General features: G+C 39.4%; 1 protein-coding gene across 2 annotated transcripts in view; it reads left to right on the top strand.

Annotated features, from left to right (window-relative positions):
- Positions 1 to 18,977, top strand: part of LOC307020103 (roundabout homolog 1-like) — a 166,292-nt gene extending 147,315 nt beyond the window's left edge. For both annotated transcript variants that reach the window (XM_079651250.1, XM_079651251.1), the window contains 21 exons: positions 198 to 403; positions 486 to 567; positions 661 to 829; positions 1,919 to 2,085; positions 2,191 to 2,312; positions 4,340 to 4,574; positions 4,717 to 4,838; positions 5,015 to 5,186; positions 6,265 to 6,459; positions 7,694 to 7,720; positions 8,788 to 8,827; positions 9,019 to 9,173; positions 9,838 to 10,194; positions 10,276 to 10,395; positions 10,489 to 10,624; positions 11,526 to 11,672; positions 14,570 to 15,009; positions 15,916 to 16,056; positions 16,144 to 16,353; positions 16,439 to 16,575; positions 17,782 to 18,977. In XM_079651250.1, the coding sequence (XP_079507376.1) occupies positions 198 to 403; positions 486 to 567; positions 661 to 829; positions 1,919 to 2,085; positions 2,191 to 2,312; positions 4,340 to 4,574; positions 4,717 to 4,838; positions 5,015 to 5,186; positions 6,265 to 6,459; positions 7,694 to 7,720; positions 8,788 to 8,827; positions 9,019 to 9,173; positions 9,838 to 10,194; positions 10,276 to 10,395; positions 10,489 to 10,624; positions 11,526 to 11,672; positions 14,570 to 15,009; positions 15,916 to 16,056; positions 16,144 to 16,353; positions 16,439 to 16,575; positions 17,782 to 17,796 (3,395 nt within the window). In that variant the 3' untranslated portion in view covers positions 17,797 to 18,977. The remainder of the gene's footprint in view (positions 1 to 197; positions 404 to 485; positions 568 to 660; positions 830 to 1,918; positions 2,086 to 2,190; positions 2,313 to 4,339; positions 4,575 to 4,716; positions 4,839 to 5,014; positions 5,187 to 6,264; positions 6,460 to 7,693; positions 7,721 to 8,787; positions 8,828 to 9,018; positions 9,174 to 9,837; positions 10,195 to 10,275; positions 10,396 to 10,488; positions 10,625 to 11,525; positions 11,673 to 14,569; positions 15,010 to 15,915; positions 16,057 to 16,143; positions 16,354 to 16,438; positions 16,576 to 17,781) is intronic.
- Positions 18,978 to 19,225: the final 248 nt, after the last annotated feature.

Here is a 19,225-nt window from a genome sequence, read left to right as displayed (position 1 = left end):
CGATGTGTGTAGAGGTGTGTGTGGGGCGGATTGGCCATCTGTAGAATCTGGAGAGTCACAGAACGGCCGGTCGTCAAGGGCCGCTAACGGCCGGCACCGCCCTTAAATTATTATTATGTTTTTAAACGGCATCATTGAAGTTACTAGTGGCCGAATGTCCTTCTTTCATTTCCCTATTGTGTTTGCTTGTTTATTAGCTGGGTCAGACCACCCTCCTCCAGTGATTAGACAGGGCCCAGTCAATCAGACCATTGCGGTGGACAGCACAGTGCTCATGGGCTGCCAGACAGCTGACTCTCCACCCCCGACAGTCCACTGGAAGAAGGATGGTTTGGTGATGTCGCCTTCAGACTCCCGCATGTCCATTACCGACTCAGGATCTCTGGAGATTCGTTACTCTAAGGTAGGAAGCGTAACACAGCAGTGAGTGTATACAGTTACAGCAACCACACTTCTACCCACTAATATCTTCCTCCTATCCTCAGCTTGGAGATACAGGCTTCTACACTTGTGTAGCTTCTAGTCCCAACGGAGAGGCCTCCTGGACAGCGTACCTACAGGTGGAGGGTAAGCCACACAAATCGAGACATACAGTAGAGGTCCATGCTAATAGTCCTGAGGTAGTGTACTTTTATTGATTTGTTGGTTTCTCTGCGGCAGAGTTTGGAGTTGTTGTTCAGTCCAGTGAGCCGTTTGACCCCAGCCTAATTCCCAGTGCTCCATCCAAACCTGAGGTGACTGACATCAGCCGCACTTCTGTGACTCTGTCGTGGAGATCGGACACCAATAATGGCGCGAAACCTACATCTTACCTCATCGAGGCATTCAGGTTAGATATATGTAGTATACAACATGTTTTAACTTCTTCTATATGACATCTAACAAGGGAAGCACTCATGTATAAAATGCATTATAAAAACACATACAACATATAATCTGCTTATAGCACTGTATGATCATAGTTTAAAGCATGTGTAGATACTTATCATGCTATTACAATAAACATGTAACACATTGTCAAGCATTATATTTGTTTGTTATATGTTCAATAATCAATATACTTAATAATTCAAAGAGTTATAAACAAACTTCTAATGTATTTTATGATTATACTGCAAATATCATATAGTAATCATTCATTATATAGAATTATAAGAAAGTGATCATTTACTGACTCTCAAATCAGTCTGGAGGGTTATTTTAGCAATAATGACCTGCTCGCTGTACATTATCCAACTACAAAAAAATCTATATTTTGATTAATTATATGACTTTGATTTGTTTTTGCTTCTCCTTAGACAAATATGCCCCTCACTGTGCTTTGCTGTCAGTGAACATAATTGTAACCACTATTGATATCAGTGGTCTGTTATGAAGAAATAACAGACTGTAGAATACCGTAATTGACCAATCAGGATCAAGTATTAAAACCAGGATGTGTAAAAGACTATAATGTATAACAACTATGAGTAATACACATCGCAAAAATGAATGACATCTATGAAGTATTACTTCCTTACTGATACTTAACCTTGTTTTAATCATTATAGAATGCTTTTTAATGTGTTGTGATTATTGTTATAAAGCATAATGAATATGTATGAGGGCTTATAGGTATGCTGTGCTAAAAGCAGATGATTGTGCATTACACTGTACATTTGTGTTTATAATGCTTAATAGACATGCGTTTCAGAAAGTGTTGCCAGCATATTTCGACGACTTACTATAAACTGAAAAAACTAAAATGTTGACTTCAATGAAATGTTTTATCTCAAAAATTACACATGATTGTATTAGGTTGGTTGAAAGCAAAAATATTAGGTTTAACTTATTATTATTTCCTGTATTTCAGTGTATAGACATCTATGAAGGTTTATGGAACTCTCCTTCCTGATGTCATGTCTTCCTCTCCCTGCAGTTATACGTCGGGCAGCAGATGGGTGACCCTAGCTGAGCATATAAATACCCAAACCTTTGTGCTGAGGAACCTGAAGCCTGCGACTGTCTACCTCTTCATGGTCAGAGCGGTGAATGCTTACGGCCTCAGCGACCCCAGCCCAATCTCCGACTCCATCAGAACACAGGGTCAGTTTGAGCTTTTCACTGCTTTTTCCTTCCAATTTCAGTTCGCCTGAATGCATCATTGTTGCTATTTACTTCTTCTTTTTGTCCTCTCTTTTGTGCCAACAGACAGCACGTCCACCATGCAGGGAGTGGATCACCGTCACATCCAGAGGGAGCTGGGTGACGTGGTAATCCACCTGCACACACCAACCGTCCTCTCCTCTTCTGCTGTCAGGGTGCAGTGGAATGTAAGGGGCAGTACAGTCCATATGTTGTTCTATATGTACTCGACGTCAGAGTTAGGATGAATGTGGGAAAGGGTCAAATGTTCAAATCCCAGTTATTGTCAACAAAAACTTCATGATAGCGAATTATATTAAAGCCAAAGGGTTAGGTTTTGAAAATAAAACCGGACGGCATGTGCTGAATAAAGGATCATTTGTCATTATTTTTTAATATGCCCGATATTTTCTGGATTAATCAATTAATCGTTTGGTCTAAAACTATTGCAGAAAATAGCAAAAATGGCTTTAAATGTCTTTTGAAGTCTTGTCATTTTAAAAAAAATCCCAAGAGATTCAATCTCATATGATATTAAAAATGAAAAAAAGGAAATTTCAATATTTCAGGGGAGGGAAACTGCATTTTGCATGAATTTTTTTTTAATGATGGATTGACTTTCAATCATTTCCATTATTTTTCATTGCAATGACTTATCGAGTAGACGATAATCAGAAACCAATGTTTTAGAGATTCTTATAAAGCCCACTTACACTATCTAATGGGTTTCCCCTTATTACCCTAGGCAACATAAAGAAGTGTGCTGTCAATGATAGAAAATATACTTTCAACAGAGATGTAGTGAAACATAGAGATCTGAGGATCATGACAGCGCCTTGGGATAAAGAGAAGTGCTAAAATATTTACTTTATTCTGAAATTACATTTATTAGCTGAGAATAAACCCCGCTGCTCAGAGAAGCACATTCATCTTTGGTCTGATGCTTTTTCCAAACACAGGAATGTACTGTATTTGCAGCATTTTTCTAGATTGATGAAGTGTGTTTGGATGTGCCTATGCCTCCACAATAATCCCTTAAGCATTCTTTGTGCGGTTTCAAAGTGGAAAGTGCTTACTCCTATCCTAGCTTGATTTTTACCAGAGCTTTTTTTACCATGTTGAGACGGAACTATTAATGACCTCATATTGTGGTTTGCATTGAGGATTCACAGACATGCTGAAATATTCATCTATAGCAACCTGAAGGCAAAAGGAATGAACTTCGCTTGAAAAAAATCATTCCTGCGGGATTTTCCCTTATTGAAGATAACGATCTAACCTTCTACATATTGTTTTAACAAACATGCAGATTCAATTGCATTCCCAATACAATTGTTTAGTTTAGTTTGTAATACAGTACATTCACACTATCACTTTTACATGTTTACAGTTAATTTAACCAAGTACTGTTCAACCCTAAGTTACATTATAAGTTATTTACTCATTTTCATTATCTGCTACTTCTACTCCACCACAACTCAGATGCAAATAATGTTCTTTTATATCCATTATCTGTCAGATATTGTTACTTTAAAGTTTAAGCTTCAGATAAATAAAACAAAATATGATCATCAAATAATTCAATATGTATTATTGTTGGTTAAGACAACACTTTATTTAACCCTTAGTGAAGTTCACAAGCTATCCAGGCACTATAGGTAAATAAAGCTCCTCATGTTACAGCTGCTACATCATAGTTATGAACCCAAATCATAATTTCTGTTTATTAATATAGATTCTAAGGACCTTTATCAGTCCAACAGTACAACAGTATATACTTTTTTATATTGTTTTATTTTATTTATTTGATAGTTTTTTTATATTTTATTGTATTTATTCATGTTGTCTCATGTCTGCATTTTGTTTTACTTAGAAGGTTATCGGTCGTCAACTTTTGGATAATTATTTATGTTATTATCATACCCTTTCCCCTCTTAATTTACATTATGATGCTGCATGTGTGAAAAAAACATTTGACCTGAATTAGATTTCTTCTTTCCTGTTTTAATTTGTGTTGTGTGCCATGTAGTTATAGCACTTTGAGCTGCACCAAGTGTATGAAAAGAGCTATACAAATAAAGCTTTATTAGTATAGTTACCATTATTTCTACAGTGTGGCTTCTTTAAAATAACTACCTGAGTACTTCTTTCAGCTGTGCACATTGTGTGATATTTCTGATGCTTCATGCTGTTCTATTTTTAACTTCTCCACTAGGTCGAGCAGCAGTCCCCGTACATTCAGGGCTACAAGGTGCTCTACAGGGCGTCCGCTGAGCACGGGCAGCCGGAGGGGCAGTGGAGCGTTCTGGAAGTGCACGCCCCCCGGGAGGAGGGGGTGGTGCTCGGTCAGCTGAAGAGAGGGTCCATCTACGAGTTCAAAGTGCGGCCCTTCTTCGATGAGTTCCAGGGAGCTGACAGTGAGGTGAAAGTGGTCCGGACGCTGGAAGAAGGTGACTTAAGAACTTATGCTCTGCAGTGATACATATATTTGCTTATTGCTATTGTATACAATTACTTTAATGACTCAAATGTAATAACAGACTCCACCTGAGGTTTTGTCTGCATGGTAAACGGAATACCTTATTGTCATAGCCCCGAGAAGAGCACCCCAGGGTGTTACAGTGACAAAGAGTGATGCCAATGGGAGCGCCATCCTCGTTGCTTGGAAACCACCTCGAGAGCGAGATGATGCTGGAGTCATTCAGGAATACAAGGTTAGAAATGAAGCCCCCCCCCCCCCCCCCCCCCGCCTCTTCATGTTACTCATGCACTGAATCATGTGTAATACAGGTGAAAAAATTATGGAAATGGTATCTTTGTGAGGCTCTTATCATCAGACGTGTTCCTCAGGCAATCACCGTCATCTCCTCTCGTCACTTTATCTCCACAGATCTGGTGTCTGGGTAATGAGAGTCGCTATCATGTGAACCAGTCTGTGGACGGCTCCACCTTCTCCGTGCTGATCTCCACTCTCACGCCGGGAATCCGCTACAGCGTAGAAGTAGCAGCAAGCAACGGTGCTGGAGCTGGGGTCAAGAGTGATGTCACCTTTTTTCAATTAGGTGAGAAACAGCCCAAGTGACTAAATCTAAAAACACCGACAGAGTCTCAGGGAAAACACTTACTATACAGTGTTCATGGAAAAAAAATAAAGCTGTATATTGTGCTTACCCTGCTGTTGCCTCTCTTCAGCTGTTTAACGATGCAACAATTTTCTACACCTAGAAATCTTAAACTATGCATCCTGCTAGTGGTGGACTAAGTACTCAAATCTTAACACAACCGTGTACAACTGCTCTGTAACATGTAACAGGTAAAAGTAGACATACTTTAAAGTAGAAACTCTCTGTTACAAGTATTGGTTCCAAAATGTTATGAAGTGAAAGTACATTAGTATCAGTAAATTAAGCAAAAAGTACTAAGTAGTAAGCAAAAGTACTCTCCCTGCTCAAGTGCCCATTTCATAATAATATATGTTATAATATTATTGGATTATACTTATTGATGCCTCAATGTATTCTTTACTTTAGTATTGCAGCTAGATAAGGTGAAGGTTTCTGTTTTTATTTTATTTTTACTTTCAAATAAACTCTGGATAGCTTGTGAATGCCACCAAGGGACCTATACAATTTTATTTTAACATTTAATAATATGTATTTTATTCGTTATATTTTGTATTACTACGCTTTTTTACTGAACTTATAATACTAATTCAAAATACTAATAAAATCAATAATAATAAACTTTATTTGTATAGCTTTCAAACTAAGTTACAACCTTTAAAAACAGAAACCTTAACACACAGAAAATAAAAAAAGAGCGAGCTAAAAACTAAACTTATTTAAGGACAAAGAGAGTTACAATAAAGCAATTCTAAAAAAGTATTTTTTTCCAATAGCAGCGTTTGCAGCCCTTTACTAAAGTTATCAAATACGTGTGTTGGAATAAAAACAAAAATATTGGCATCTGTAATGTAGTAGAAGAAGTCTAAAGAAGAGGGAAATGGAAAAAAAGTAAATTACCTCAAAATGATAATTAAGTACAGCACTTGAGTTTCTATCCACCACTGCTTCATGGTAATCATTATCATCATTATTGAAGTAGCTTTTGTGCTCACATGATGTTTCCTCTTCCTGTCAGACTCTGCAGGCGAGATGATGGACAGCGAGGAGAGGGACACGTTGTCTCAGATCTCAGACGTGGTGAGGCAGCCGGCCTTTATCGCAGGCATTGGCGCCACCTGCTGGCTGGTGCTGATGATCTTCAGTGTGTGGCTCTACCGGCACCGCAAGAAGAGAAGTGGCCTCAGCAGCACATACACCGGCATCCGCAAGGGTGTGTGTGTTCTTCTTCTGTGTCTGTGTGTTTCAGAGGGCTGTATGTTACAAATGCAAACCATTAAGTCCAAAAAATGGTTATCATGTTGCTGTTGTCAGAAGTTGGAAGTAGTGGAGTACAAATACTTCGTTACTGTACTTAAGTGCATTTTTCTGGTATCAGTAATTTACTCCACTACTTATTTTTCTGATGACTTTTTACTTTTACTTCTTACATATTTAACACAAATACCTGTACTTTCTACTTCTTACATTTTTAACACAAATACCTGTACTTTCTACTTCTTACATTTTGAACTCAAATACCTGTACTTTCTACTTCTTACATTTTTAACACAAATACCTGTACTTTCTACTTCTTACATTTTTAACACAAATACCTGTACTTTCTACTTCTTACATTTTGAACACAAATACCTGTACTTTCTACTTCTTACATGTTGAACACAAATACCTGTACTTTCTACTTCTTACATTTTGAACACAAATACCTGTACTTTCTACTTCTTACATGTTGAACACAAATACCTGTACTTTCTACTTCTTACATGTTGAACACAAATACATGAACTTTCTTCTTCTTACATTTTTAACACAAATACCTGTATTTTCTACTTCTTACATTTTCCAAACAGGCTGGTTCCTTTAGTTTGAATGTGTGTTTGGTGGCGTGATCATTATTATTTAGAGTCATTGATTGAGATTGTACAAGAGATCAAGACATGACACAACACTAAACAGCAGTTTCATCTCAGTGATATTAAGGACTAATTTAGATGATAAGCAGATCACATCAAAGGGGGAAAAAGACTCTGGGCTAATCTTCTTTTGACACAAATAACACATCTGCATTCAGGACTCCGCAGACAGTCAAAGGCTGACCTTTAGGTGCTCATTTGTGGAGTGTCATTTCCTGAACACAGCGCAGTTCTTAGAGGCGCAGGCCTGTCAACCTGCCATTACCATGTCTGCTGCTACAACACTAGCGTTATTTCCCCCCTCTGTCTCGGGCTGCCTGTCACCCCCATTAACCTTCACCTGGACACTCAGAGGGAGCAGTTAGGCAGCTGGCATGTGGTTATTTAAATGTTTATTGACAACCACAATGTCCGTCACAAAGCAGCAAGTGCACGCCTAGACATAACAAAAGCTCAGTGTCAGTAACAGCACATCGCTGCTGTAATAGTTAAATCCTTCTGCTAATTATTTCCTGTCTTTGTCTCTCCCTGCAGTGCCATCATTTACCTTTACACCTACAGGTACGTAAAGTGTGACTTCTCAGCCAATGTTTGTGATATGTTTGTGTTTGGCATTTTTTTGTCTGTCTTTTATTTAGTTCAAATATCCTAAGATAATTACACGTGCTGTGTCCCTTTAATCTCGTATTTTCTTCATTTTCATAATAGAAAGGTGTTGAAGCACAATTTAACACTGCACAATGCTAAAATAACATATGGATGGGATTTTACGAACATCTCAACATAAAATACCACAATTTCCCAAACTAAACACACATTAGCTGAATCTAATGGACATGTATTAAACACCATTATTGTCTGCATTGTCTCTGTTGAATCAAGTAGATCCCCACTCATTCTGCAGTGCACTTATTTAAAATAAATAAACTGCTACAAGTAATCAAAAAACTGAACTTGAAAAAAAGTAGCATTTATCAGCAAATGGCAGCATTTTCCTTTTTCCAAAGGAGACAAAACAGATGTGTACATTTACAGAAATGTTAAAGTAATACACAATAATAGTACAGTAGCTTTCCTTGGTGTGGGCTCATTGAAATACTTCAACTAATAAATAATAAGCCTCACAAGTGCAGACATTGATTAACAATATGCAGAAACTCAGGTAACATCTGTTGTTAGCTATACATTTCTTAATTGCATTACAAACATATACATGCATCTGTTTAATAGAAGTGTGTGTTTGGCTGTTCATAATACACCTGATACTGTGCCAAGCCCACCTGCTCACAAGGTTGAAGGCTTTGATTAAATCAGGGAAATATGCTGTGTTTTCTAAGAGAATTTGTAGTTGTTTGACATTTACTGGGTGCAGAGGAGAACATGTCTCAAACAGTGTTTCTGAAAACGTCATGTGAAGGTTGTTGAAGGCAATTATTTTACATTGTGTTGGCGCACATTAAACCACAGACTCAGACTCTGAGCCCTATTGATGGAGGCATGTATTGAAGTGTATACTTTTGGCTTCTTTCTCAGAATGCCTTTCATGGCTTCACCTCCTCTGCCTTTGGCACTTCCTCTTCCTGACAGCCCATCAAGGTTTAATGTATTTTTTCTATTTTTCTTTGCAGTGGCATATCAAAGAGGAGAATCAGCGTGCAGTGCTGGCAGGTGAGTGATATTTGTGTCCCTTTGTGTTATATAAAAGGCTCACAGGATAAATGCACTTACACTGTGGAGACACTAGGGGGAGGTGTCTTCCTGCTCCAAACCCTGTGCATCCACCCCCTGCGCCTTCATCAGCAACACATGATGAGAGGGGCAGGTTTTGATTGACAGCTCTGTGGTCCTCCTTGTTGCAGACCTGGCCTTCTCAGCATGGGGGAACCTCTCAACCAGCTGTGGCTGCCTGACAATTGGCCAAATGCATGTGCCAATCACAAGGACTGTAGCATCAACTGCTGCAATAATGGCAACGGCACCAGTGACAGCAACATGACAACATACAGCCGCCCAGGTCAGTGCCAGACTGACCACATGTCAGAGTTCACCGCAGGAGCCCTCGGAGACACAATTCCATTAAAACAAACATTTGTATTTATTCTGCAGAGGAAGGTAAAGCAGAACAGTATCAAAGAAGGGCTTTCAAGATACCATTGCTGAAATAATTCATTATAATGATATTATTGGGATATTTCTTGAACATTTGATAACATATAAATTAATATTCCTTTTTTTACATTTTGTCTCTTTTTAAGCAAATAAACTACAATATAGGCTATATCATCACATGTGTTCTAACTACATGAATAATTTAGGGTCGGGGATTCATCCAAAAAATCTAAATGTGTATCTTCTCAGAACCATTACATTTGTTTTACTTATAAATAACAGAGATATTGCTACCGATGTACAGCTATCCTATTTGTACACACCCAGTTATGTATCTTGTAATGAGTTTAACAGTCACTGAGGCTTGAGAAATACAAGAAGTTGCAAGTATTGCATTAATACATGTATCTTACTGTCTTATCTTTGCTTTTGTTGGCTAGAAGTATATCTACAGCCAGTATGATTATGTTATATAAATAAAGATATACTGTACTGTGTGTCTTTGAAACTCAAATCCACTTCCATCAAAGCTGCAGCTGTGTGACTTCCTGTGTTCATGTGCTCCTCAGCTGACTGCATAGCTAACTATGGAAGCCATCCTGAAAACAAACAGCTGGGTCCTGAGATGGCCATTTACAGCGACGTGAACCTCTCCAACAAGCTCAACGACATCAAGACGTTCAACAACTCCAGCCTGTGCTACGCCAGCCCGGGAGGAGACCCAGCGGCCACGTACGAGCCCATCCCCTACGCCACCACGCAGCTCATCCAGGCCAGCATCAAGAGTAAAGCAGCTGCTGGGGGGGCTTTAACTGAACCTATGGACATGCACTGCTGGAAACAGCCCCCCAACCCTCCTCCAATACCAAAGGAGATGATGGCACATATGCAGTACAACATCATAGAGCAAAACCTGCATAATAAAGGTAAACGGGGTCACGTTGGATGTATTTGAAGTCATTTTAATTCTAAAAAAAAGAGGTTTAAAATGGTTCTTGCTTCGTTAGATCATCTGAAAGGAAGTGAAGGAATGATCCATCCTAAGACTATCCCCTACAACCAGAGCCGTGATCACAGCACAGGCGGCTCGCATCACAGCTCCGACAGAGGCAGCAACAGCACCGCGGGTAAGGCCAACGGCTACCTGGCACTCTGGTGAATTTGAATGAGGCGAGACATAGGTCTGTTTTTTACCTTGATGTCTTCTTCTCACATCTCAGGGAGTCAGAATCAAAAGAAAGGAACGCGGGCCCCAAAAATCCAGAAACATAATGCAGTGAGCTGGGGAGAAGCCCCGCCTCCTCCTCATGCTAATGCCTGGGACTGCGACGAGTACAGCCTACCCATGGAGAGGAGGTACGAGTGGGGAAGGACACACTGTAGTTCTGTACCATACACACTTTCTGTCTTGTTTTGTCAGTCCAAAACGTAAAGATGTTCACTTTTATATGTAATTAAAAGCAGGACATCTCCATTATTGAGAAGGTATAAAACATATTCTGACATTTACAAATCTGAAATAAATGTAAATACATGTGTTCTACCATTACTCTACTCTACTACTCTAGAGCGCCACCATCTCCATGGTGACTATCATGCTACCCTACCAGCTTCTTAAGATTTTTGTTTGAGATACAGCTGGTTTAGACTGCTGTTATATTTTATTATTACATATTTTTGAATGTCAATCAATTCATGAAATAATCAAAAAGCAATTCAGGGTTGTATTTCCATTCATAGGCTACTTGAACCCTTCATACTTTTGCCAGTACGACTGTAAATACATGTGTTAAATTGTATTCTACATGGTCTTAAAAAGTCCATTACTTGTTTTAACCTGCAGAAGTCCCTCTATGCTGAAGTTGTCAGACCTTATGCTCTAAACACATGCAAATCTTCTGTCAAAACTCGTCTTTATTGTCGCAACCAAAGAACACATTTCACAATTAAGGCTTGTCATTGTCAGACGGTTTACTACGACATCAGGTTTTATATCACAGAAATGACTTCATAAAACCCACAATGAACAGAGGCCTTCTAACAGATGCAGCAATTCTGCAATAAAAAAACAGATGGTGCAGGAAGCTTATTGTTCTTCTTCGTACGTTTTTTTTCCCTATGATGGAAATGTGTGTTGCGATTGCCATTCCAAGGGATTTGCACTGATGTGTAATGGGCTGTGACTAATGTGTGGGGACTGCCAGCACCCCTCATTCCTTTAGCCATTACCTCACGTCAGTTGTCCTTTTCTTATCAGTTTTGATCCAGACGGGAGAATTGAAGGCTGCCCTACTCCACCAGTTAGAGGGGCGGCCTCGTCTCCCCCCGTCGTGTCTTACAGTCACCCCCCCAACACACAGGGAGACCGGAGCAACGACCTGCACAATGGAGCCCAGCACCTTAGGTAACTAGATTAAACCTTTACTGAGAATACATCCAATCATGTTATTTGTATTTATTATATTTTATTGTTTTATTTTATTTGACACTTTTTTTACATATGTATTTATAGTGCGTAGTCCTTTTTAGCTTTTTTTTATCCCATCTCCGGTGACCAGATTAAACCTTCCTTGCCCACGTCCAACCAGGTATCCCAGGTATTTCACCTCCTCTTGAGCCAAGGATTCACTAGATTGCCACATCTGCTGCTGCAAACCTGGTGCAACCATTAAGAACAATGTCCATTCATCTTTGAAAGGTTGCAGGCGCTCCATGAAGACCAAAGGGTAGTACAGTGTAATGAAACAAACCCATCCCTGGAATCTGAAAAGCTGTATACTCATTGCAGGCTGGTTCAAGAGGCACTTGCCAGTAATCTTTACAGAGGTCTAAAGCTGTGATGTACTTAGCTTTCCCCAACTGCAGTAGCTCGTCAATACCTGGCATAGGGTATGAATCAAAACAGGAAATGCTGTTCAGCTTCCTCATGTCCGAGCAGAACCGAGGTTCAGTGGTGTTTTTCTTAGGAACAAGCACTATAGGGTTTAACCACTCACTTCTAGATGGTTCAATGACTCCCATGTCCAACATCAACTCTACCTCCTTCCTCTGGTTCCATCATTCTTTCAGGAATTCTGTAAGGCCTCAGGCGAACAGGTTTAGTGTCCTTCAGTACAATGTTATGCTTTATCACATCAGTGCGTCCAGGTTTCTCTGAGAATAATGCTGGGAAAGATTGTTTAAGCTCACCCAGTTGATGCCACTGATCCAAACTCAGATGCTCCGGAGGGGCCTGGGGTTTAAACTTCTCTCTGTACGGCAGCATGTCAGCCTCCTCTGCTTCCAACGCATCCTCTTCTTCCAGCTGGACATCTTGAATCATCAGAACATGTTCTCCACCTGCCTTCTGGTTTTTCCTGTCATGATATTCTTTTAAAAGGTTTACATGCAACAACTGTTTGCACTTTCTTTTATCAGGACAGAGAATTTCATAGGTCACAGGGCCTGCCTTTCGGGTTACTGTATAAGGGCCTTGCCACTTGGCTAGTAACTTACTTGGCCCTGTAGGGAGCAGTATCAAGACTTTCTGGCCAGCTTTCAGCTCTCTTTCACCACACCTTCTGCTTATGTTGAGCTTGCGTGCGACATTTGCTCCCGTTTAGCATTATGGGCGTCATAGCCAGACTATAAAAGTCTTACCCAAGGCTGAATCATAAACTAAACCACGGGTGCAGGAAGGGGGGTGCTGAGGGCGCTGCAGCACCTCCTAGCGGCAGGCAGGGGGTGCGGAACTCCCCTGTCTGAATTATTATTTGACGGTTATTGCTGCTCCCGCTGTGCATAATCTGTGTAATATGTAGCCAATAAATTCAACATTGTTGGTAAAATAATATTTTGGCCTGCCCCGAATGTTTTTTCTGTAGCCCCGGACAATTCTGCCTCAATAATATAATACATTAACCGTGCTTTACGTGAACCTCATCAAGACACTAGAGAGGACGGCAGGACTGTAATTTCCCGTGTTCAGTGAATGTGTGTGTGTGTGTGTGTGTGTGTGTGTGTGTGTGTGTGTGTGTGTGTGTGTGTGTGTGTGTGTGTGTGTGTGTGTGTGTGTGTGTGTGTGTGTGTGTGTGTGTGTGTGTGTGTGTGTGTGTGTGTGTGTGTGTGTGTGTGTGTGTGTGTGTGTGTGTGTGTGTGTGTGTGTGCGCGTGTGCGTGTGGAAATAGCGCATTTAGTGTGTGAGAGAGAGAGAGAGAGAGAGAGAGAGAAAGAGAGAGAGACTCAGGTGAGCTAAAGGACTCTCTGAGTGTTTAGATAGTTAACTTTAGTCTAAGTTATCTCAGTGGGTCTCAAACGGATTATTTCGGATTATTTCCGCGGCACACCTTCATATGATCATTATCGTTATAAAAAAAACAACAGAATAAAGGAAAAACAGTTATGAAATACTATATGGCCGTAAAATAAGAATACAGTTTCAAAGGGGAGTGATTTGTAAAATATCCATAAAGAAAAAGAACATCTGATTACAGTTGTGTTTCATCTGGGTGTTGGGAGATGTATCCATAGATCTCTTAATGTTGCTCTCAAAGTGCACCAGATTGATGCTTTTAACTTCAATATTTAAAAAAAATCTTCCCTGGGAGCATGTCCCCGGACCCCCCTAGAGGAAGTGAGGTCCGCTCCCCTCTCGTAAAAAAATAGCACTTTAAACCTGCCTATATGCCATGAGCTGAATATTGAGCCTTCATTGTAACAGTCACGGGTTTACTGTGTGTTTGCATGTGGGGAGTGTTGCAGTAGAACATTCCACTGTAGCGCCCCTTGTGCTCGCGCTTTTGTGCGTGCTCTATAGTAATAGTGTTCACTGGAGTCCAGCACCTCAGCACCCCCACTCAAAATACCTTCCCGCGCCTCTGAACTAAACTGTATATATATGTATATATATATATATATATATATATATATATATATAATATATATATATCAAGTACAGTAACTACAACTAGCTAACGTTGTAGCCTAGCAGAGTGGACAAGTTGCTGTTAGCTGACAGTGAGGCACGTACCTGTCCATCAAAGTGACCACGCCCTAATTCATGCAAAAATGTTAAGACCTAATATAAATAAAAGGGTCGCGTTATAAAACAATTCACTCACCAATTCATAATCATGAAGGTGGAATCTAACTATTTCCCGAATAATTTGTATTGCATCCAGGGGTAGAAACATGTTTATTTCTTCTGTAAAGTTGGGCAGAGAGACAGCATTTTTGATTGCAATCAACCGTTTTTAACATCCGCTACACATGTTTTTGTTGTAACTCTAATTTGTTATTTGCATTTCCCGACCAACACCTTAGCAGCCACGCTCGGCCTCTGTCCCCGAAGCACACCTACAGCTCCATCCCCTTCTGCATGGACACCGATGGGCAGGAGGAGGAAGAAAGTGAAGAGGAGGCAGATGAGGAGACAGACGCAGAGCCCGCTGAAAGTCACTACAGCCAACACCACAACCGGCAGAAGCACAAACACCAGCTGCTCCCCCCCTCTCCACACAAGCTGCTCCTCCACGGGCTGGAGCAGACCCCCGCCTCCAGCACCGGGGATCTGGACAGGTCGGTCACAGGGTCCATGGTAAACAGCTGGGGCTCAGCATCCGAAGACAACATCTCATCTGGCAGGTCCAGTGTTGTCAGCACCTCGGAGGGGTCCTTCTTCACAGACGGAGATTTCAACCAGGCGGCGTTGTCTTTGCGTGAAAACGCCGGCCTGCGCATAGGCCGATATCCAGAGGAGTCAGGTGAGAGGGCTTCTGAGGAGGACTGGGTTTTATTTGTCTTTAAACATATTTGCTACATTTTCGTATAGGGCATAATGTGTTCCAGACAAAAATATCAAGCAACTTCTGTATTGAAAAGATGCCAATACAGTATTTATTAGTACTTTTTTTACATTCACGGTCCCCCAGAAGAGGAAGATAACTAATCTTAGTGATCCCATGACTCGCTATCCAGCACCACATTAGTTAAATATGTATTTAATTAATTTCTGTAAAATGACATACAGATATTCAAAGTCCCCATAGGATACATCCAGGAATGTTGGTAATTCCCCAACTTTTCATGTACTTTTATTTAGTAGAATTGTGTCACATCTTTAAAACATTGTATTTTGTACGGACATTCATAGTCCCCAGATGATGAATCCCAATAACTTTAGTGAATCTCATTGTAGGCCTGCACATACCCAGATGCAGATACACAGAGCAGTCAGGTGTATTTTATGGGTCATTTGGTCAACAAACAAAAAAAACGGGAAAAAAACGATTTGATACATTTAGCCTTGAAACGTTTTTATAGACATTCACGGTCCCCCAAAGAATAAAGCACTAAAGGATCTTTAGAATTGTTATCTAGCATGATCATTAATTAAATATCAATTGGATTTATTGCTGTGAAATAGGAATATGCATCTAAGAATGTTGTTGATTTCCCAACATGTACAATTGTTTGACAAGTATCACATGGTGTAGAGACATTCATGATTCTCAGATGATGTATTTCGATAACTGGTGATCCCTGGATTCTTTTCTGTTGTGACATCATAGTTTTTCTCTATCAGTTTACAATTACAGTAGAATGAAATGTAATTAAAATTAATTAAATAAACATATAATATGTGTGATATGACTTTGTGATGACTTCAGGCCGGCGCCCCCAGCGGCCCAGCAGCCCCATGTCCACAGACAGCAACATGAGTCCTGCAATAACACATAAAAGACCCAGAAGACATAAACAGAACCAGTCTAGTCACCAGGACTACCAACCCAAAGATGTCTTCAATGATGGTAAACACAGAACCAATAATGAAATCAGAGACTTCATCCTGTTTATCTCCTAATAACTCACTAACATTTGGATCTCTGTGTCCCCAGACTCCTGCACGCCTCTGAGTCTTTCCAGCAAGATGTCCCACGGCGACTATATAGCGAGGGGCGCCACGCTGCCCCGGGTGGGCTCTGGGGAGGCCCGGGGGCGGAGGGGCAGCACTGGGACTCACAGGGTCAGGGAGGCTGCAGAGGGCCAGGAGAAGCACAAGACTCCACCCGGAGGAAAAGGAAGCAGCAAGAGCCGACAGCACTCAGGCACTGGATGGATTTTATTGCACTTTTTTAAAGGTGATTGAGTGGACTAGCTGGCTAAAAGGTTTTTTTCTTGTGTCCCCTACAGAATTAAGGGATGTCCTTCTGTACAGTCGTCCTGCTTTCCCCTCAGGTCATGCTCAGAGGGAACCTGATGATACTCACCCATCCAGCTTTATGTCATGTGGAGACTCAAGGACCAAACAGGGAGGACAGGTGGAGGAGGTAAATCAAAGAACAAGAAGCTCTACATCTCAAATTCCTTGCTAGTTATTTGGTGTTCCTCTTCCCAAATATGTGTTTTTTGTAAAACTTTCCATCCCTTTTAGTTGTAAGCACTAAAATGCTCTATGACAATAATCATAACACAAAATTAAGCATTTTAGACAGACTTATAAACTCATAATTTCTAGTTACTCACTGATATTTTCTGTATTTAAATTCCCATTGTTGTAACACATTCTAATCTTTTAATTCACGACTACTGTATAAAACAATACTCAATTCTGATTGGCTGATTACAGCATTCTACAGTTTGTTATTCAAAGCAGTGTTTTGATATTCCCTTACACCAGACTGCTGCTACTTTAAGTATTAATACATTAAATCCTCTTTAAAATAATGTTGTTATTTCAATTTAAAAAAAAGATTCTGGCTGTGTGAGAAAGGAGGTAAATATACGGCATACTTTTTTTTCGCAAGGATTAGCGTTTTATAATTAGCAATAGTTTTAAAACATAATTAAATGATAATGTTTTTATATACATGAATCACTTTCATAATGACTTATAATGGGATTATTAGTTACATTAAGTGGTCATTGAGTGCTTTAAGTGAAGAAATTACATCCCAGGGGTAAAGGCACATTAAATACATCACAAGCTGTTTTTAATAAATCATACCATAAATCATAAATAAGTCAAATACAATTTATTTTACCCTATTTTGTATGCATAAATTAAGTAATATTTTATTCAGCTACATTAAGCTTTACTCTAAGCAAAACAATTATGATAAAAATGCATTATTTCAATATTATAATGTTTTACAACCAAGTTCATTTCAATCCACGATCCTTGCAAAATGATCGTCAGTAAAAAGCAATTATTAAGTTGTATGATACTTGACCTTATACGTAATTAGTAAATGCTTTATAATGTTATAATTATAACACATGTTCATGAGTAAAATTATACAGCGCTACAAGAAGTTGAGAATCTATCATAATCCTAATCAGTTTTATTAGCATGTATCTTTACACAAACAAGGAATTAGCTTTGGTATATGTGGTGCATACCAAGACACAGAATACTACATTCTGAGTATAAGTATGTAAATAGACCCACGCTGCTATATAAAGTGTTACCATGTTTATTTTAATATCTTTGATTTAAGGAGAGAAAAATAAATGACAATATTTTCTTTCCACAGTTCCTCAAAAGCTAAGAAGCAAACCGAGCACAAAAAGAAAACTTACCGTTGCTTCGGACGAAGGACTTTTACCATTAAAGGATGGAAAAAAGACTTTAGAAATACTGCACAATACATGCTATTGTTTTTATACTTCGAATTTCTCATTTGGTGTTGAAAAAAAAAGAAAAATGCGCCCTCATGTTTGAGCCTGTGGACTTCAATTAGTTTGCTTTTCGGGTGCCGGCCTGCAGGAGTCCACTGCTGGTTTCCCCTTGGTAATGCAACATGAATGCACATTTAATGGCGACCGTGAGTGTCTACACAAACATCGTCCGTGGCGTCTGCTCGATGCGGCGCCGTACCTGATCTTTGCTTGTCAGTTGTCTTGTTATTTTTTCCTGTAATTGATATCCAGTTCATTACCAGCCATCTTGTAAATTCCTGAAATTGTTTACTGCCACAGAAGTGCTTCGAATTCAAATTTTATATAACAGTGTTAATGTTTTATAAGTGATGTACATCTTGTCTTTGTATTATTTGTCCTACTTTGGTTATAAAAGCACAATCACTTAGTTTTTATTCTAAGTCTTTATTATTATGAATTCCAGTCTGGAGGAAAAACAGGCTTTGTCAATCATTTCGTTCAGGCTGAGAAAACGATTGTTGATTGTGATTGTGCATTCAGTTGCGTACATGTAAGCTGCTTTCATACAGATGTGTTGTGTGTACTGAGAGAATTGCATGCAGATTCACCTGTAAGAGCTTTTACTTAACATCTTGACTGCTTAATCGTCCTTTTGGGATGATGAAAAAAAAAATTTGTTTAGGGACTGGTTCCATTTTTTGTTTTCTCCACTGAAGCCCATGTCATTCAGCCCTGTGTTCCCCTGACCTTTGCCATAGCTCTTTGGAGCAGGGCTGGACAATAGCTGTCATTTATCTAAGTACTTGTCAATGAGACACATTTTCAATAATTATATATATTATAAAAAACTACAAATATCAGAAAGTCAGTGTAAGAAAGTGAATATAATCAGAAAATGTTGTATTAAAAACATATATTGATATTGTATTATTTATAGATCTAATGTTACATTTTGCATTGCGTGATACATTTTGGTCATATTGTCCAGCCCTATTCTGTAAGTTAAATATGGAAGAAATTTGTCACTTTAACTACTCTGTTTGAATAAATATTGCTGTTCCTTAAGCAACAATAACATATAATGTCATTCTTTGAACTTAGTTATAGCATATTGTCATTGTAGTCCCAAATGAAACCCATTTTTCCAAAATTATTAACCAGAAATGGCAAAGAAGTGAAAAACTGCTTTGTGTAGAAGTGTCATCAAGGAAATCAAGCCTTTAAAGTGACCCCTAATCATAAAATGGGTCATTAATTTGCTTTACGGTTTCAAATTACAATTTTAGAGAAAACTACTTCCCATGTAGAGGGCACATT

This window comes from Notothenia rossii (assembly GCF_949606895.1).
Source record: "Notothenia rossii genome assembly, chromosome: 9".
Classification (NCBI taxonomy): Eukaryota; Metazoa; Chordata; class Actinopteri; order Perciformes; family Nototheniidae; genus Notothenia; species Notothenia rossii.
This window is presented reverse-complemented; position numbering and strand designations above follow the sequence as displayed.